General features: G+C 42.2%; 1 protein-coding gene across 1 annotated transcript in view; it reads right to left on the bottom strand.

Annotated features, from left to right (window-relative positions):
• RBL2 (RB transcriptional corepressor like 2) overlaps window positions 1-16,907 on the bottom strand; it is a 177,348-nt gene that overhangs the window by 66,915 nt on the left and 93,526 nt on the right. The window contains exon 15 of the mRNA XM_033942896.1: window positions 10,700-10,797. Within this exon, the coding sequence (XP_033798787.1) occupies window positions 10,700-10,797 (98 nt within the window). The remainder of the gene's footprint in view (window positions 1-10,699; window positions 10,798-16,907) is intronic.

The raw sequence follows: 16,907 nt of genomic DNA, 5'->3' as shown, positions 1-16,907 counted from the left end.
TCCCCATTGCAAGCGGTATAGAAGAATAAAGTTATTATTATTACAAGTACCAGCATGCACTGGGGTAAACCCAAGAGTAGAGCAACCCTGTCCTGTGAATCTGGATCTATTTGGCAGCCTAATCTATAGTGAAAGGAGTGAAAAAAAACCCATGCTTTCCTGTACACTAGTGTGCTTGGAGTAATAAGGCAGCTAGTATGAAAGTTACAACAATCGGTGAAAATGCAAGAGGTCTGCTGGAGAAAGATCTTCGATTTCATAGATCCAAACACAACCTGGGAAGAAATGGGAAATGTTGCAGTTGATCCATACTGCTCACTAAGGGCTCTTAGATCAAATGAGCAACACCTTCTTTCCATTTCATCGCTGAGGATGATCAACACGAGAAGCACTACAATTTTCTCAGTCACAGCCCCCCAGCTCTGGAACGCCCTGCCTATTTACATCAGGGAGACCGCTCTAAATAGATTTAAAGGCTCCCTCAAATGTTTTCTTTTCAAGGATGCATTTGAAAACTATGATTAGGGCATTAGCAACACTCAGGTTACTTACCTAACCATTAGGGCTCCTTAGTTTTTATTTTTTCCTTGTTTTTTACTCAACCCTCCTTTTTGTTCATCCCTTAAATGTCTCCTTTACTATAAAATTGTAGTTCTTTCCTCTTTTCCAACTTGTTTTCAAGTCAGTCTAGTTTTGGTGAATGTCCAGGTATGTACATTTTTACATGTCCCTCATTTTAATTGATGTATATCGCTTAGAAATTTTTATAAGCGTTTAATAAAATTTTAAATAAAACTTGAAAACTTGGAGAACACTAGTTTAATTTGGAAAATAGACTATGTACCTGATTTATAAAGGTTTAATATCATTTAAGTTATATCAAAATAGTCTTATTTAACAGACCTCATGTACTATATAACAAACATGCCCCCTTCATTGCCACAGTTCTCAAGTCTCTGTTACAGAATTCACCTTCTGTAATGGAAGCCTATCTCCTTACTCACCGTAGCTAGTGTCCTCTTTTTTCTTTGATTGCCTTTTTTGACCTAGGCTCCAAAATAGCAGAGAAAGCAAAGCTGTCTACCTATAAGAGGTGTTCTTTCAAGACAGGGAAATCATCAGTCACACAGATGGTGATATCACTGTTGACAAACCTCTTGGCAGAAATGTCTAGAAATCACTTCCTGACATGTGATGCATTTCTTACACACAATCCCTCACAGCATATCTAAAGTCAGAAAGCACAGCTCTAGATGAAGTACAGAACCTATATATTGTGACTTGTCTTCACAGAAAGCACAGTTACTTACCGTAACAGTTGTTATCCAGGGACAGCAGGCAGCTATTCTCACACATGGGTGACGTCATTCACGGAGCCTGGGTGACGTCATTCACGGAGCCCGGATGCAGACAGCCTCGCAAGCAGACTTGCTTGCAGAAACTTAGAAGTTTGAGTCAGCCGCACCGCGTATGCGCGAGTGCCTTGCCGCCCAGCGCAGGGCGAGTCTCCTCAGTTCAGATAGCTAGCAGAGAAGCCAACCAGGGGAGGTGAGTAGGTTGTGAGAATAGCCGCCTGCTGTCCTTGGATAACAACTGTTACGGTAAGTAGCTGTGCTTTATCCCAGGACAAGTAGGCAGCCTATTCTCACACATGGGTGACCTCCAAGCTAACCAGAATGGGATGGTGGGAGTGTTGGCAACTTAGGAGAATAAATTTTGTAATACTCTCTGGCCAAAATGGCCATCCCGTCTGGAGAAAACATCCAGACAATAGTGAGAGGTGAATGTATGAACCGAGGACCAGGTAGCAGCTTTGCAAATTTCCTCAATAGGTGTAGATCTGAGGAAAGCCACTGAAGCTGCATTGCTCTGACTTAACTATGTAGTTGTAATCCAGCCTGGGCATAGCAGAAAGAGATACAAGCAGCCATCCAGTTAGAGATGGTACGCTTAAGAGATTGGATGTCCCATCTTGTTTGGATCGAAGGAGACAAAAAGGTGAAGAGCAGATCTGTGTGGTTTGGTGCGTTCCAAGTAGACCAAAGCACACTTACAGTCCAGAGTATGAAGAGCTGATTTTCCAGGATGAGAATGAGGCCTTGGAAAAAACACTGGAAGTACAATAGATTGGTTGAGATGAAATTCTGAAACCACTTTAGGTAGAAATTTAGGATGAGTACGAAGGACCACCTTGTCATGATGTAACACAGTGAAAGGTGGATCAGCAACTAAAGCTTGCAGTTCACTGATTCTTTGAGCAGAAGTGAGCACAATGAGAAGCACCACTTTCCAAGTGAGATACTTCAGATGAGCCATAAATATTGGTTCAAATGGAGGCTTCATCAATTGAGCAAGAACAACATTGAGATCCCAAACCACTGGAGGCGGTTTGAGAGGAGGTTTGACACTGAAAAGGCCTTTCATAAATCTGGAAACCATCGGATGAGCAGAGAAGGGCTTCCCTTCAATAGGCTGATGGAAAGCAGCAATTGCACTGAGATGGACTCGGATCGATGTAGACTTGAGGCCAGAGGTGGATAAAGTGCAAAAGATAATCCAGAACAGAAGATAAGGAGGAATCTAGTCCATTTTTTATGGTAGCATTGTCTAGTGGCAGGCTTCCTAGAAGCTTCTAAAATGTCTCTTACAGGTTGAGAAAACTGAAGAGGAGTTATGTTGAGAGGTACCAAGCTATCAGGTGTAGAGACTGCAGGTTGTGATGAAGCAGAGATCCCTGACTCTGTGTAAGCAGAGATGGAAAAACTGGTAGAAGATATGGCTCCCTGCTGCTGAGTTGAAGTAGAAGGGAGTACCAAGGTTGTCTCGGCCACCGAGGAGCAATCAGAATCATGGTGGCATGATCGTTCTTCAACTTGACAAGAGTCTTGAGAATGAGAGGGAATGGAGGGAAGGCATACAGGAAGAGATTCGTCCATTCCAGTAAGAAAGCATCTGCCTCGAGGCGATGAAGAGAATATATCCTGGAGCAGAACTGGGGCAGTTTGTGGTTGTGGGGAACTGCAAAGAGATCTCTCTGAGGTGTTCCCCACTGCAAAAAAATGTGATGAAGAGGTGAGGAATTGAGTGTCCATTCATGAGGTTGCAGAAGAAGACTCAAGTTGTCCGCCAAGCAATTTTTTGCCCCTTGGATGTAGGCAGCTTTTGGGAAGGTGTAGTGGTGGATTGCCCAGTCCCAAACCTTCAGAGCTTCGTGACAAAGGGAGGGAGATCCCGTTCCCCCCTATTTATTGACATAGTACATGGCGACTTGGTTGTCCGTTCGAATGAGGACTACCTGGTCGTGAAGAAGATGTTGAAAAGCTTTGAGAGCGTTGAAAATCGCTCTGAGTTCCAACAGATTGATGCGAGACTGACGATCCGTACTGGTCCAGTGGCCTTGGGTACAGAGACCATCGAGATGAGTGCCCCAAGTGTAGGTCGAGGAATCTGTTGCGAGGACCTTCTGATGGGGGGAGGGGGCGTTTGAAATAGCAAGCCTCTGGAGAGATTGGAAGAGAGCATCAACCAGCGGAGAGACTGTCTCAAGGAAGGAGTGACTGCAATGTGTCGAGAGAGTGGGTCGCAAGCCTGTGTCCACTGAGATGCCACTGAGGAATTCTGAGGTGAAGTTTGGCAAAAGGAGTCACGTGTACTGTGGAGGCAATGTGACCTAGTAGTACCATCATGTGTCTCACTGAGATTGAAGAGCGGGAAGACACTGCATGACAGAGTTGTAGGAGAGCTTCCAAACGTTGCTGCGGAAGGAATGCTCCGAGTTGGATAGTGTCCAGAACAGCTCCAATTAATTGTAGATTCTGAGATGGCTGAAGTTGATGGAGATGACCTCCAATGGTGGGAAGAGAGGACAGAGACAGAACGGTGGAGGTTATGCTCTGTTTTAAACAGTCAAAAAGGCTGCGCAGCCTTAGGTGCAGCAGAAGGTTGAGATTTCTGTTGCTTCTGATTCTGCTGTTTCTTGGGAGGCAGACGATTGTAAGGAGCCGCCCTCGGAGCATAACGCCTCTGGAAAATTGGAGGAGGTAGTGAAGGCTTGACAGGAGCTGGCTTAGGCTTTGGTCTGACAATGGAAGCAAAAGATTTTTCGTGTTCAGACAATTTCTTGGTGACTGCCTCAATAGATTCATCGAAGAGGTCAATGCCTGCACAAGGAATGTTAGCCAAGCGATCCTGAAGATTAGGGTCCATGTCAATGGTGCGAAGCCAGGTCAAGTGGCACATTGCTACGGAACAAGCAGTCACCCTGGCTGACAACTCGAAGGCATCATAAGAAGACTGTTGAAGATGTAATCTGAGTTGTGACAGTAGCAATGACTTCTTGGAATTTGAAGTGCTTCTGCGTATCTAAATAGCTGAGAAATTTAGGAAGAAAATCAATGAGGAACTTGAGATAAGTTACAAAATGAAAATTATAATTCAGGACTCTGGAGGACATCATGGCATTTTGGTAAAGGCGACGTCCAAACTTGTCCATAGTTTTCCCTTCCCTTCCAGGAGGAACGGTAGCATAAACTCTGGAAGGATGAGATCTCTTTAAGGAGGACTCCACAAGCAGGGATTGATGAGACAACTGTGAATTCTCAAATCCTTTGCAATGGATAATTCTATACCTGGAGTCCAATTTGCCTGGAACAGCAGGAATTGCATAAGGAGTCTCCAGGCATCATGTGAAAGTCTGCGACAAAAGCTTATGAAGAGGAAGCTTAAGGGACTCTGCAGGAGGTTGAGGAAGATGCATGACTTCGAGATACTCCTTAGAGTATTTAGAACCAGCATCCAAATGAAGTTCCATGTCATCTGGCGAAGAAAAGAAGAGAAAGATAGCTGATCCGCCAATGCCTTACCTCGAGAGGGACTCGACCTCGAAGCAGCCTGGGTCAAAGATGAAGCCTCAGCGAGGAAATAGTCTTCAAAAGAATAAGGAGACTTCGACGAGGCGATGGAAGCCACCGAGTCCTCGAGGTCTGGAAGCGGAGACCTCGATCGAGGAGTCGGTGGTCTGAAAGAGCTAGAAGGTGTAGATCGAGGCTTAGTTGAAGAAGGGCGCTCTTTGGAAGAAGAGCTATGCCTAGAGGTATGCCTCGATTGACGACGAGAGTGGTGCTTAGAAGCAGGTCTCAAGGAGGCTTCGCCCCAGAGATGGAAGCAGACGTTGCTACCAGGGAATGGATAGGGCTAGAAGCTGTAGATCGACACTCAGGAGGTTTGATTGAGGAATCTCGAGGCACTCCCAAAGACTCTGCTCCTTGTATGGAGTGTGAGGATACCTGTCGAGGCACTTGCAAAGAATCTACTCCTTGCTTTGAGTGCATAGATGCAAGACGAGACACTTGCAAAGACTCTGCTCCTTACATAGAGTGTGCAGTTTCAGCCCGAGGCATAGGAAGAGGCTCGACCTCACGGGAGTCTACAGAATGCCCAGGCTGGATTAGAGTAGCCAGCTTTGGTCCCATTTTAGTTAGGAACTGAACAAATTGCTACTCTAACATGGTCTGGAAGGAAGCTGGCAAGAATGGATCCGCGTCTGAAACTGGACCACCTGCTAAGGCTATAGGTTTCAAAGTGGCAGTGGAAATGTGCTTTGACTTGGAAGTCTTAGAAAGCTTGAGGACCACCGCTGGAACTTTCTGCTGAGTTATCTGACCTGAGGCTACAGGGGAAGATACAGCAGTTGTACTCGAGGTAAGAGCCGTTGCAAACGAGGAAGGTCTGATGAGGCTCGAGGTCGAAGTCGTGGAGGCAGGAGGACCTTCGGTAGAAGGTGGAACCGAGGCTGCTTTCGAAGTCAAGGGTGTGACTGAAGAGTCCATCCCAAAAAGTTTCTCCACTAAAATCCGATGACATTTAAGGGCTCGAGGTTGAAGAGCACAGTGCTCGCATGACTTCAGTTGATGGTCCGGTCCAAGGCACTTGAAGCACCAACAGTGTGGGTCTGTGAGGGAAATTGCACGCTGGCACTTCTTGAAGCCCGTTGCTGGCCAGGACATAGGAGGAAAAATAGCCGCAGCGAAGTCGAAGCCCGCGGGCAGCAATTGAGCGGCCTGACCCGCCAGTCGAACAGAAGAAAATAAAATAAGATTTTTTTTTTAAACTGAAAGGAAGAAAAGAAAGAAACACAGCGGTTCGTGAAAAAAATAAACACAAACCACAGTGAGAGAAGGCACAAAGTAACAAAGTTAAATGCAGAGAGTCAAAGATGAACTTCTCGGCTCCGCAGAAAACTGAGAACTGAGGAGACTTGCCCTGCACTGGGCAGGAAGGCACTCGCGCATGCGCGGTATGGCTGACTCGAAATGTCTAAGTTTCTACAAGCAACTCTGCTTGCGAGGCTGTCCGCATCCGGACTCCGTGGATGACGTCACCCATGTTTGAGAATAGGCTGCCTGCTTGTCCTGGGATAACACTTGCTATACTTAAGCTCATTTACTGCCTTTAAAAGACAAACAGAATCAACAATCACATAGATGGGACAATAAAATGAACCCTAGAGGAACTAGAGTTAAGCTCTAACCCTCAGTGAGGCTTTGGGAAATGGCCTGTCCAAACCTGCTGTCAAAATGAGAGTCTATGTGTTCTTTTTCAAAGCATATGGGCATCTTAAAATGCTTAAAAAAAACCCAAACATCCATCTGCCAAAAATGTCCAAATCCTAATTTTGAAAAGTCAGAATTTGGATGTTTTGGATGTGAGGGAGATCTGGCTGCGACATCTGTCACCCCATTGATCGCTAGGGTTGATTCGGCTGATCTGGCTGGATAGATGAATGTCCCCTTCCTCCCTCACCGCTCCATGCTTGTCCCTCCCGAAGTTGTGCGCTCGGTCGAAGATGACCTCCCAACAGAAGTACCGTTCTTTGGTCAAGGGTATACCAGTAGCTGCGCTCTCCTGCTAGAACCTCCAAACAAGCTCAAGGTCCATTTGTAGGAGAACATGGGGTAGTCGGGCTCCAGGGATTATTTGGGATTATTTTCCCTCTGTGCATCATTTTGTGCTTGAACACATTAAATTTCATCTGCTACCGTGTTTCCATGAAAATAAGACACTGTCATATTAATTTGGGGTCCATAAAATGCACTAGGGCTTATTTTTGAGGGATTTTTTTCATGTACAATGATCGTCTCTCCCTTCCTCTCCTCCACCCCAATTCTTTCTCTTTCCTTTCTCTTCCCCACATGTGCATCTTTCCTCCCTTCTCACCAATCCCCTTGTGCCTTCCCTCTGCAGCATCTTTCTATCTCTCCCATCCTCCCATGCAGAACCCTTGCACAGAATATTTCTATCCCTTCCTCCCATCCCCCGTGCAAACCTTTGCACAGCTTCTATCCCTCCCTCCCATCTCTCCTGCGCAGCAGAACCCCGCCGACCCTCCCACCATGAGACCGACATACCTCCCTCCAAAAAGCAGCATCAGAAGCACTCTAAACAGACTGCTTTGTGGCCTTCTCCCGCTGGGGCCTTCCCTGTGCCGTGTTGCTGATGACATAATCAGTGATGTGGCAGAGAGTAGGACCCGGCGGGAGAAGACCATGAAGCAGCCTGTTTAAAGTGCTGCCAACACTGCTGTTTGGAAGGAGGTATGTCGGTCTTGTGGTGGGAGGGTCAGCGGGGATCGGCTGCGCGGCGGGACAGGCTTCGGGGGTGATCTAACTAGAGCTTATTTTCAGGTTAGGGCTTATATTAAGACCTACCCCAAAAATCATGCTAGGTCTTATTTTCGGGGAAACACGGTAGTTAAGAATACTCAGTCTTCCAGTTTCACAAACTCCTTCTGTAAATCCTCACAAACTTATTTTAAACATCTTTGGATAATTTTGTGTCATTCACAGATTTGATCACTTTATTGTTCCTATCTCTAGATCATTTATGAATAAGTTAAACAGCACAGATCCATCTTTGACCTTTGAATTTGAAAAATCATAGGAGGCCTACCTTAGGAGTACTCCACAGAAGAAATATATTTGTAATGATGACAAAATGACTACTACCTCAGTTCAGCGTGTCCAACAGTGTTGTTTCCATTTTAAATTATTTCAGAATCATCCTATTTGAGAAGGTCCAACCTGGGGAAAAATTTGTCCCTGTCACCGCGACCACCGACCCTGTCCCCACAACCACTGTCCCCGCAGCATCCATACAAGCCTCAGCAATATTTAGCTTATTCCTTCCTTATAAATCAAAATTCTGGCTGCTGAACTAGAGAAAGAGATGTTCAGCTGGCAGGGCTTTGTTTATAAATTTTTATCAACACAACTAATATACTACTTTATCCTAAAGCAAAAAAAATAAAATAAAATAAATATAATTTTTTTTTCTACCTTTGTTGTCTGGTTTCTGCTTTCCTCATCTTCCCCTCATTCATTTCCTTCCATCCACTGTCTGCCTTCTCTGTCTCTTCCATATGCTCTGTTACTATTACTGTGCCTCTTCCTTCCATCTCTCCCTCCGCTCCCCCCATACAATTGGTATGGCACCCATCTTCTTCCCTCCGCTCCCCCCATAGTCTGGAATTTCTCTCTTCCCCATTTCCCTTCAGCATCTGTTCCTCTCCACCCCAGCTTCCCCAGTTTCCTTCAGCGTCTGTTCCTCTCCACCCCACCTTCCCCATAGCGTCTGTTCCTCTTCACCCCACCTTCCCCAGTTCCCTTCAGCATATGTTCCTCTACACCCCACCTTCCCCAGTTTCCTTCAGCATCTGTTCCTCCCCACCCAACCTTCCCCAGTTTCCTTCAGTGTCTGTTACTCCCCACCCCACCTTCCCCAGTTCCGTTCAGCGTCTGTTCCTCCCCACCTTCCCCAGTTCCCTTCAGCGTCTGTTTCTCTCCAGCCCACCTTCCCCAGGTTTCTTCAGCGTCTGTCCAACTCCACCCCACCTTTCCCTCCTTTTCTCCCTCCCTGCCCCTTACCTTCGCGGCAGTCAATTTCTAAATTTGCTTCCTACAAGCAGCCGGAGCATTGAAATCACATGTGGCTGTAGGAAAGGTCGTCTCTGATGCAACTTCTGAGGTTTCTTTCCCATTGTTGGGTGAGGAGAAAATTTGTTGCGAGTTATGAGTTGAGCACCCCCAGTCATTTTCAAAAGTTGGCTATGTCTGTAGACAGTCTGGTCACAAATACTTGACTGATCCTAGGATTAGCAATGGCTTTACCAACAATATCTGCAGTAGCGTAGCAAGGGTGAGAGGCACCTGGGGCAGTGGTGCCCCTCCCCTGCCCTTTTCTCCACTCTGCATGCGCCCCTTCCCCCATACCTGAAATTTTCTTGGCGCAAGCAGCATCATGAACTTGTTGCCCGTGTCGGTGTTGGCTCTCCCTCTGACATCACTTCCTAGGTGCGAGACCCGACACCGATAGCATGTTCGTGATGCTGCTCGCGCCTAGAAAATTAAAGAGGTACGAGGGAAGGGATGGGGCAAACGCGTGGCAGTGGGAGGTGGGAAGGAGCAAGAGGGGCAGAAAGGATGATGGGTGTCGGCACCCCCACCAAATCAGTGTCCAGGAAACCCCCCCTTATTACACCACCGACCTGGCTAATAATTTTATATGGACTTTTGTTCCAGGATCAATGCCTTTAAATCTAAATTGCTTAATATAAACACTTGTCTAGGGCAGCGTTTCTCAACTCGGTTTTGGATTATCCCCTTGCCAGTCAGGTTTTCAGGATATCCACAATGAATATGTATGAAAGAAATTTGCATATAATGGAGGCAGTGTATGCAAATTCAAAAGTTTATGCACATTCACTGTGGATATCCTGAAAACCTGACTGGCAAGGGGGTACTCCAGGACTGAATTGAGAAACACTGGTCTAGGGAAATGACAGTGACACAGTGTGAAGAACAATAACACAAATAAATGCAAACAAAAAGCCGTTGGAAGGAATTAGCTGCTCTGCCAAACACATTGTCTGCTACTTTGTAGAAAAAAAAAAAAAGATGAACTATGGTGTGCTGGAGGAAAATAAGTGTAAAACTGCCATGTATGCCAAAAGGTGGTTCTATACATTTCCCAGTAATCTCTAGGAGTGTGACAAGAACAAGCAATGATAATGTCACCCACCTGCATGACTGGTGATTCTACTCGCCTTAAGAGAGACCTGCAATTTCATGTATTCCTGCTATACAACAGAAATACAATTTGGTTTCTTTTTTTATTTTCAATAAATCATGCACCTATCTCTTATCTCCCCACTACAGATTTTAATTATGTAGTGAAATGATTTACAACAAGTGACACACAAGTCCAGATGATGATAATCCACACAAAGATTCTGGTGATCTAAGGTACTCAAAAGAAAAACTACAAAGCCATTTACAATATTTCAGTATCTACCAAGTATTATTTCTTACCTATTTTTGTTCAAATGTATAATCCAGTTTCATGTTCTACCACATTTATGGAATTAGCCATTAGGATATCAGTTCTAAGACCTTATACTAACATAGAAAGCTATTTATCAAAGGAGTCATCTATTGATTAGTACAGTGTGAGGGGGATAGGGTGACACCATTTTGTCTCCAACCAATTGCCCAAGCCAAAAAAGGAAGATATGGGTAACTTACATTTACATCTGACGGGCAAGAAAAGGATGCACATTTTTCAAAATGAACATTGTACTTCTATGTATGCATTCTATGCTTTTTAATATATATATTTTTTTACATTTTTAAATGACTTTACTTACTCTTTCCAAGTCCTGCAGTGTCTACACGGACTTCATTTACTCTTCTCGGAGTCAGGGGAGAACTTGCTAAACTGCTTCCATTAGGTCTTTCAAAATTACTGAGGTGGCGTGTACCTGAAATTAATATTGCATTATTGTTTACATCTTGAATTATTTTCATGTTTAAGAGCATAAAGACAAACACTGTCTATGCTATAGAAAGCATTAATCCCTTATGTGCTTGATATACCACCTTAAGGCTGACAAATGCTTCCATCTTGTTTTGAGCCATTTCAGAAGATATTTTAGAGCTGTTGTTTTCTGGCACCCTCCCATAAACCTTAGGCACATAAAATGCAGCACTAACATTCTGAGAAAATATAACTCCTGATTATCACAAAGCAGTTGTAAATTTCTCCACTGAGTTTAGTTGGACGATGCTCATACCTGTGATAATCCTTATACCTATGACAATACTCATACATGACCCTTGGTCTGATTCACTGCCTCAGTTCTTATTTATTAACTATAAACATGTTCTGCATTAACAAAGATCCTATTGCATATCAACAAGTATAGATTATAACTAGCACATTTTCTCCATGGAGGCCATCATACAATATTTTTTTTTTATTCTCATGCAATTTTTTTTAAAATTCTCATGTCATCTCAGTAATAGTCCAATGGAATAACAGTTTGTTCAACTAAACTCAAACAGACAACTGCATATGAACAAACTGATGCAGATTATACTTCTATTCCCAGACCCTCAAACACCCAAGAACACTTATTAACATATGGATCTGGAATGGCAAGTTGGTCTGTCCCCTCACACCCCCTCTAACCCATCACAACCCCCTGATTACAAAAACCCCCCTCGCTGTACTCACACACTTATATTCTCAACAAAATGTCAACAATAAATAAAACACAGATCACACTTATATCTCAACAATAATGTCAACAATAAATAAAACACAGTAAATTATCTCTATTGAATTTTACAGTTTTCATTATTAACAAACCAAAAACTGATGTACTTTTAATATATTTGCCACCCCCAATTAACACTGATAATCTTACTCAACTCCAATCCTTAATTTTTGATTTTGGTAGCTCTACTTAAATCCATTAATTCTGGGTGATTTCAGTATTCATTTTGATGATCCCAACAACAATTTCACTAAAACTATTCTTTCTTATATAAATCAATTAGACTTTTATCCACTACTAACAATGCCAACCCATCAAGCAGGACACACAATTGATATGGCCCTAATAACTACATCCGCAAGAAACAATTTTTCAGTAAACTGTTGTCTACCAGTCCCATGGTCAGACCACTTTTTAATAACAATCTCGCATACTATCTTACATAACCTACCTCACATTAAACAACAATCAGTAAATTTTAGAAATTTCAATGATCTCTCTTCAGATTCAATTCGTTCAACATTTAAATTAGATTTCTCCGAATCTAGAACTCATTCTATAGATGACTTAATCAACCACTGGAACACTGCCATTAAATCAGTATTAGATAAACTAGCCCCAGTACAAGCAAAGGTTATTTCTGCTTGCAAAATTCAGAACCCATGGTTCACGGCTGAACTTTCTCTCATTAAAAAACAACTAAGGTCTTCAGAACGTAAGTGGAGAAAAGCAAAAACTAAAATAAACTTTCAAACATTCACTGAGCAATCCAAATTCTACAAACAAAAAATAAACCAAGCAAAAATGAAATTTTATTCTGATAAAATTTTGAAAGCTAAAAATCCATCAATTCTCTATACTATACTTAATTCAATAACAAGTTTAAATAAACAACAATCAGAAGCTGTTACATCTTCACCCACTGCCCAGGAACTCGCTGACCATTTTATTGAAAAAATTAGTAAAATCAGAAACACTTTTACAGTGAATCAATACAAAACGTTTGCTTTTCAACAAACCGATTCAGATTCATTATATTCAAAATGTTCGAAATTTAACATGCCAAGTCTATATGAAATTGAGACCATTTTCAAATGCATAAACATCAAGGGCTCAAAAGCTGATCTAATTCCTCCTTTCATTCTCAAACGTTACTTTAATATTTTTGGTCCTTTCATCCATAAGCTAATTAATGAAAGTCTAAGTCAAAACATTGTACCAACAGCATGGAAGAAATCAATCATCCGTCCTATTATTAAAGATAAGAAAATTAGCTCAGGAGATCTATCTAACTTCAGACCAATAGCAAACATTCCTTTTCTGGCAAAACTGATAGAAAAAGTTGTCTTTAATCAAGTTTCAGAGTTTGTGGAAAAAACTAACGTCCTACATCCGAACCAAACCGGTTTTAGACATCACCATAGTACTGAACATTCTTTGATTGGTATGACAACTTCCATCCAATATTTTCTAGATCACCATCAGTCAGTTCTATTGATTTCCATTGATCTCTCAGCAGCCTTCGACACGATCGACCACCAACTTCTTCTGGATAGACTCCAATCCATAGGTATTACAGACCAAGTACTTTCCTGGTTTTTGTCATATTTTACAAATCGTACTTCCTATGTTTCTTTTAAAGATTCAATATCCAAATCTTCACAGTCTACATATGTAATGTAATTTATTTCTTATATACCGCTACATCCGTTAGGTTCCTAAGCGGTTTACAGAAAATATACATTAAGATTAGAAATAAGAAAGGTACTTGAAAAATTCCCTTACTGTCCCGAAGGCTCACAATCTAACTAAAGTACCTGGAGGGTAATAGAGAAGTGAAAAGTAGAGTTAGAGGAAAAATAAAAATAAAATAAACATTTTAACAAGACAGCATTGATCTAAATACTTTGGAAGGTAGAAGAGAGGAGAGAAAGGAATAGAAGCAGAAGGGGGAGCCGTTGAACAGTAGAATTCTGGAGAAATTTAAATGATAGAAATAGAACAAAACAAAGACAAAAGGCAAAACAATAGATAAGATTAAAGATAAATCATAAGCTGGAAAGAAAAATAAAATAAAACTTTGTCTTCAATCCACGGTTTCAGCGTCAGTGATGAAGTGGAGCAAGTAAGTTTAGGAGGAGCGATTGACGTTTCCAGAAAGGGCTTCTTCAGGGAAGAGACTTGGCCGACATATGGTGTCCCTCAAGGGTCTATCCTTTCCCCTTTATTATTTAATATTTTTCTTGCCCCTCTGCTTACTTTATGCCAATCTGTGGGTTTCCAGGTCTTTGCCTACGCTGACGACATCCAGCTTTTACATCCATTAGACGCTAACAAAACTTCTGATATCATAGCGATCAATGAGAAACTCAATCAAATCTACCATTGGCTAGACTTAAACAGACTAGCACTCAATATAAAAAAAACTAATGCGATGCTTTTCCCCTGGAAAGACAATTCTTCCCTTATTGCTCCCATTTCTATAAAAAATGTTCCCCTACAAATAGTAAGTAATACCAAAATTTTAGGGGTGATCTTTGATCACAAACTGAATTTTCATGATCACATTAGTAACATTATTAAAACAACCTTTTACAGATTAAGACAAATTCGATCAGTCTCAAAATTTTTATGTTCTAAATCACTTAATATTCTAATTCACTCTTTGGTGATCTCCAGGATTGACTATTGCAATGCTCTTTTTAAAGGAATCTCTTTAAGTGAAATAAAACGCTTACAGATCATTCAAAACGCCTCCATTAAACTTATAACTAAAACTAAAAAATTTGATCACGTAACACCCCTCTTAAAAGACGCGCACTGGCTTCCAGTCTCCCATCGGATAACATACAAACTATGCATACTCACCTTCAAAACCCTTCTTAATAAAACCCCAGCATTTATTTACAAATTATTGATTCCATATTCTCCAATCAGAACCCTGAGATCCAGTGAACAGAATTTACTAACTATTCCATCCCTTAAGGTCATCAATACAAGACGACAATTCATTTTCTCCGTTACTGCACCTCAACTATGGAACGCCCTTCCAATTTATTTAAGGGAAGAGCAGAATCTTGAGAAATTCAAAAGTAACTTAAAAACATGTCTTTTTAAAGACGCTTTTGATAATTAACGAAACTCACCGCAGCTCAGATTATTTTATTGTACTATATTATACTGGGTTTTTTTGTTACTCATTTTGTATTTTTCCTTTTTTTGTTCTACTTTTCTATAATGATTTTGTATTTCATCTCCCCCCCTTCCTTATGTTTATAAGTTTGTAATGGTAATTTTTTTGATTTTGTATGTTAATATGTATTGTTCTGTCATGTATTGTTTCCCAGAAATTGTAATTTTAATTTGTTCATCGCTTTGAAATATGATTAAGCGATTAATCAAAATAATTATTAAACTTGAAACTTGATGGTAATAATCAGGCCGCAGCTTTGTTTATTGGGACTACCAATAAGCAATGAACAATTGCTTCACCCCGAGTTACAAGATATTGCAATTTACAAAACTCACAATTGTATTTCCCTGACCCTGCCATATCAGCAAGGGCCTAGGGGTGGCATGGGTCTCCATGCCCCTATTCCGTGCCACGGGCCTCAACAGTGTTCCCTCTAAGGTGAGCGCATCATACGCTTTCTCCTGTCGCTCACTCGAGGGCGAGGTGAGAGGAAGTGGCGGCGGCCTGTATTTTAAAGTTTAAATATGCAGTGGCGACTCCTCTTAAGATCCCCGACTGCATCGGACTTCCGACGCAGGTGGTGATTCGTGAGAGGAGCCGCTGCCATGTCTTCAGTGTCATACCCGGGGGGGGGGGTTGGGGGGGAGTGGTCCGCCCTGGCTGTGCACCCGCCCTAAGGCTGCAGTCGGAGAGGAAGTTCGGGCCAGCCAATTGCTGCCTGGCTGGGCAGAATTGATGTCGGGGGATTGCTGGTCGGCCTGGTGGGAAGCAGAGAGAGCTTGGGGCAGCCGCGGCGGTGGCTTTGGGGCCTGTTTCCCCCGATGGTGGCAGCAGTGGCTTTATGGAGGGTAGGGAGCAAGAAAGAGGGCAGGCAGGGAGACAGAAGGGAAACAGAAAAAAAGAAAGAAGGCATCAAGAGAGAAAAAAGAAAGAAAGGGCAGGGAGAGAGGAAGAAAAAGTTGAGGGAGGGAATGAGGTCTGGAGGAGAGGAAGCATACAGGCTGAAAGAAGGGAAGAAAGATTCGATGCACAGTCAGAAGATGAAAATGCAACCAGAGACTCATGAAATCACCAGACAAGCTAGGAAAAATGATTTTATTTTAAATTTAGTGATCAAAATGTGTCTGAATTTATATATGCTGTCTATATTTTGCACTATGGCCCCCTTTTACTAAACCGCACTAGTGTTTTTTAGCGCAGGGAGCCTATGAGAGTCGAGAGCAGCGCTGGGCATTTAGCACAGTTCCCTGCGCTAAAAACTGCTATTGTGGTTTAATAAAAAGGAAGGGGGGTATATTTGTCTGTTTTTGTATGGTTGTTACTGAGGTGACAATGCATATAACCTCTTTGAAAAAACCCCAGAATAGGAATGATAATTAACATTTTCTCAGCGTATAGTGTGCTTTATGTTTTTTAATTTTATTGATGGTAGATCATTTTGACTTGGTCATTTTAAAGTAGCTCGCAAGCCCAAAAAGTTTGGGCACCCCTGAGCTAGAGCGTTGAAGCTGTGTATTTCTATTTTATCCCCCCTTTTACAAAACTGTGGAGCGTTTTTTAGCGCCAGCCGTGGTGGTAGCAGCTCTGATGCTCAGAATTCTATGAGCGTCAAGAGCTATTACCACCATGGCTAAAATCCACACTACAGTTTTGTAAGAGGAGGGGTTAGTTTGTGATGACATATTCCATACTAGGCAAAGGTGTTTTCTGTGTTCTGTGTGTTCGAAAGACATGGTTTTCTATTAGGATTGATGGTGTAGGATTGATCTGGCTTGTTTAGTTTTACAATGGGTGTATTGATGTATTGCTTACTGCAATATGTAAGATGCTGCCTTTTCCTAGGTACTCATGTGTGATGTGTGGCTTGTTACTAAAAATCATGTTTTTCTTACAATGGGGGGGGGTGCCAAAAAATGATGGGCGCCGGGTGTTACATATGCTAGGTACGCCACTGTATGTAAAGATACCAGAAAGCTGGCGAAGCAAAAACTTTAAGTAAATTGTTATTCTTCTAAGTTTTGAGTATTAACCCTCCCACAATCTCACGGGCACTCGTTTCAAGTTTATTGAGATTTTGATTTAAACGCAATATCAAATATTTTC

The sequence above is a fragment of the Geotrypetes seraphini genome, chromosome 4 (assembly GCF_902459505.1).
Source record: "Geotrypetes seraphini chromosome 4, aGeoSer1.1, whole genome shotgun sequence".
Taxonomy (NCBI): Eukaryota; Metazoa; Chordata; class Amphibia; order Gymnophiona; family Dermophiidae; genus Geotrypetes; species Geotrypetes seraphini.
Note: the sequence above shows the minus strand (reverse complement) of the source record. Positions and strands in the feature narration are given on the sequence as shown.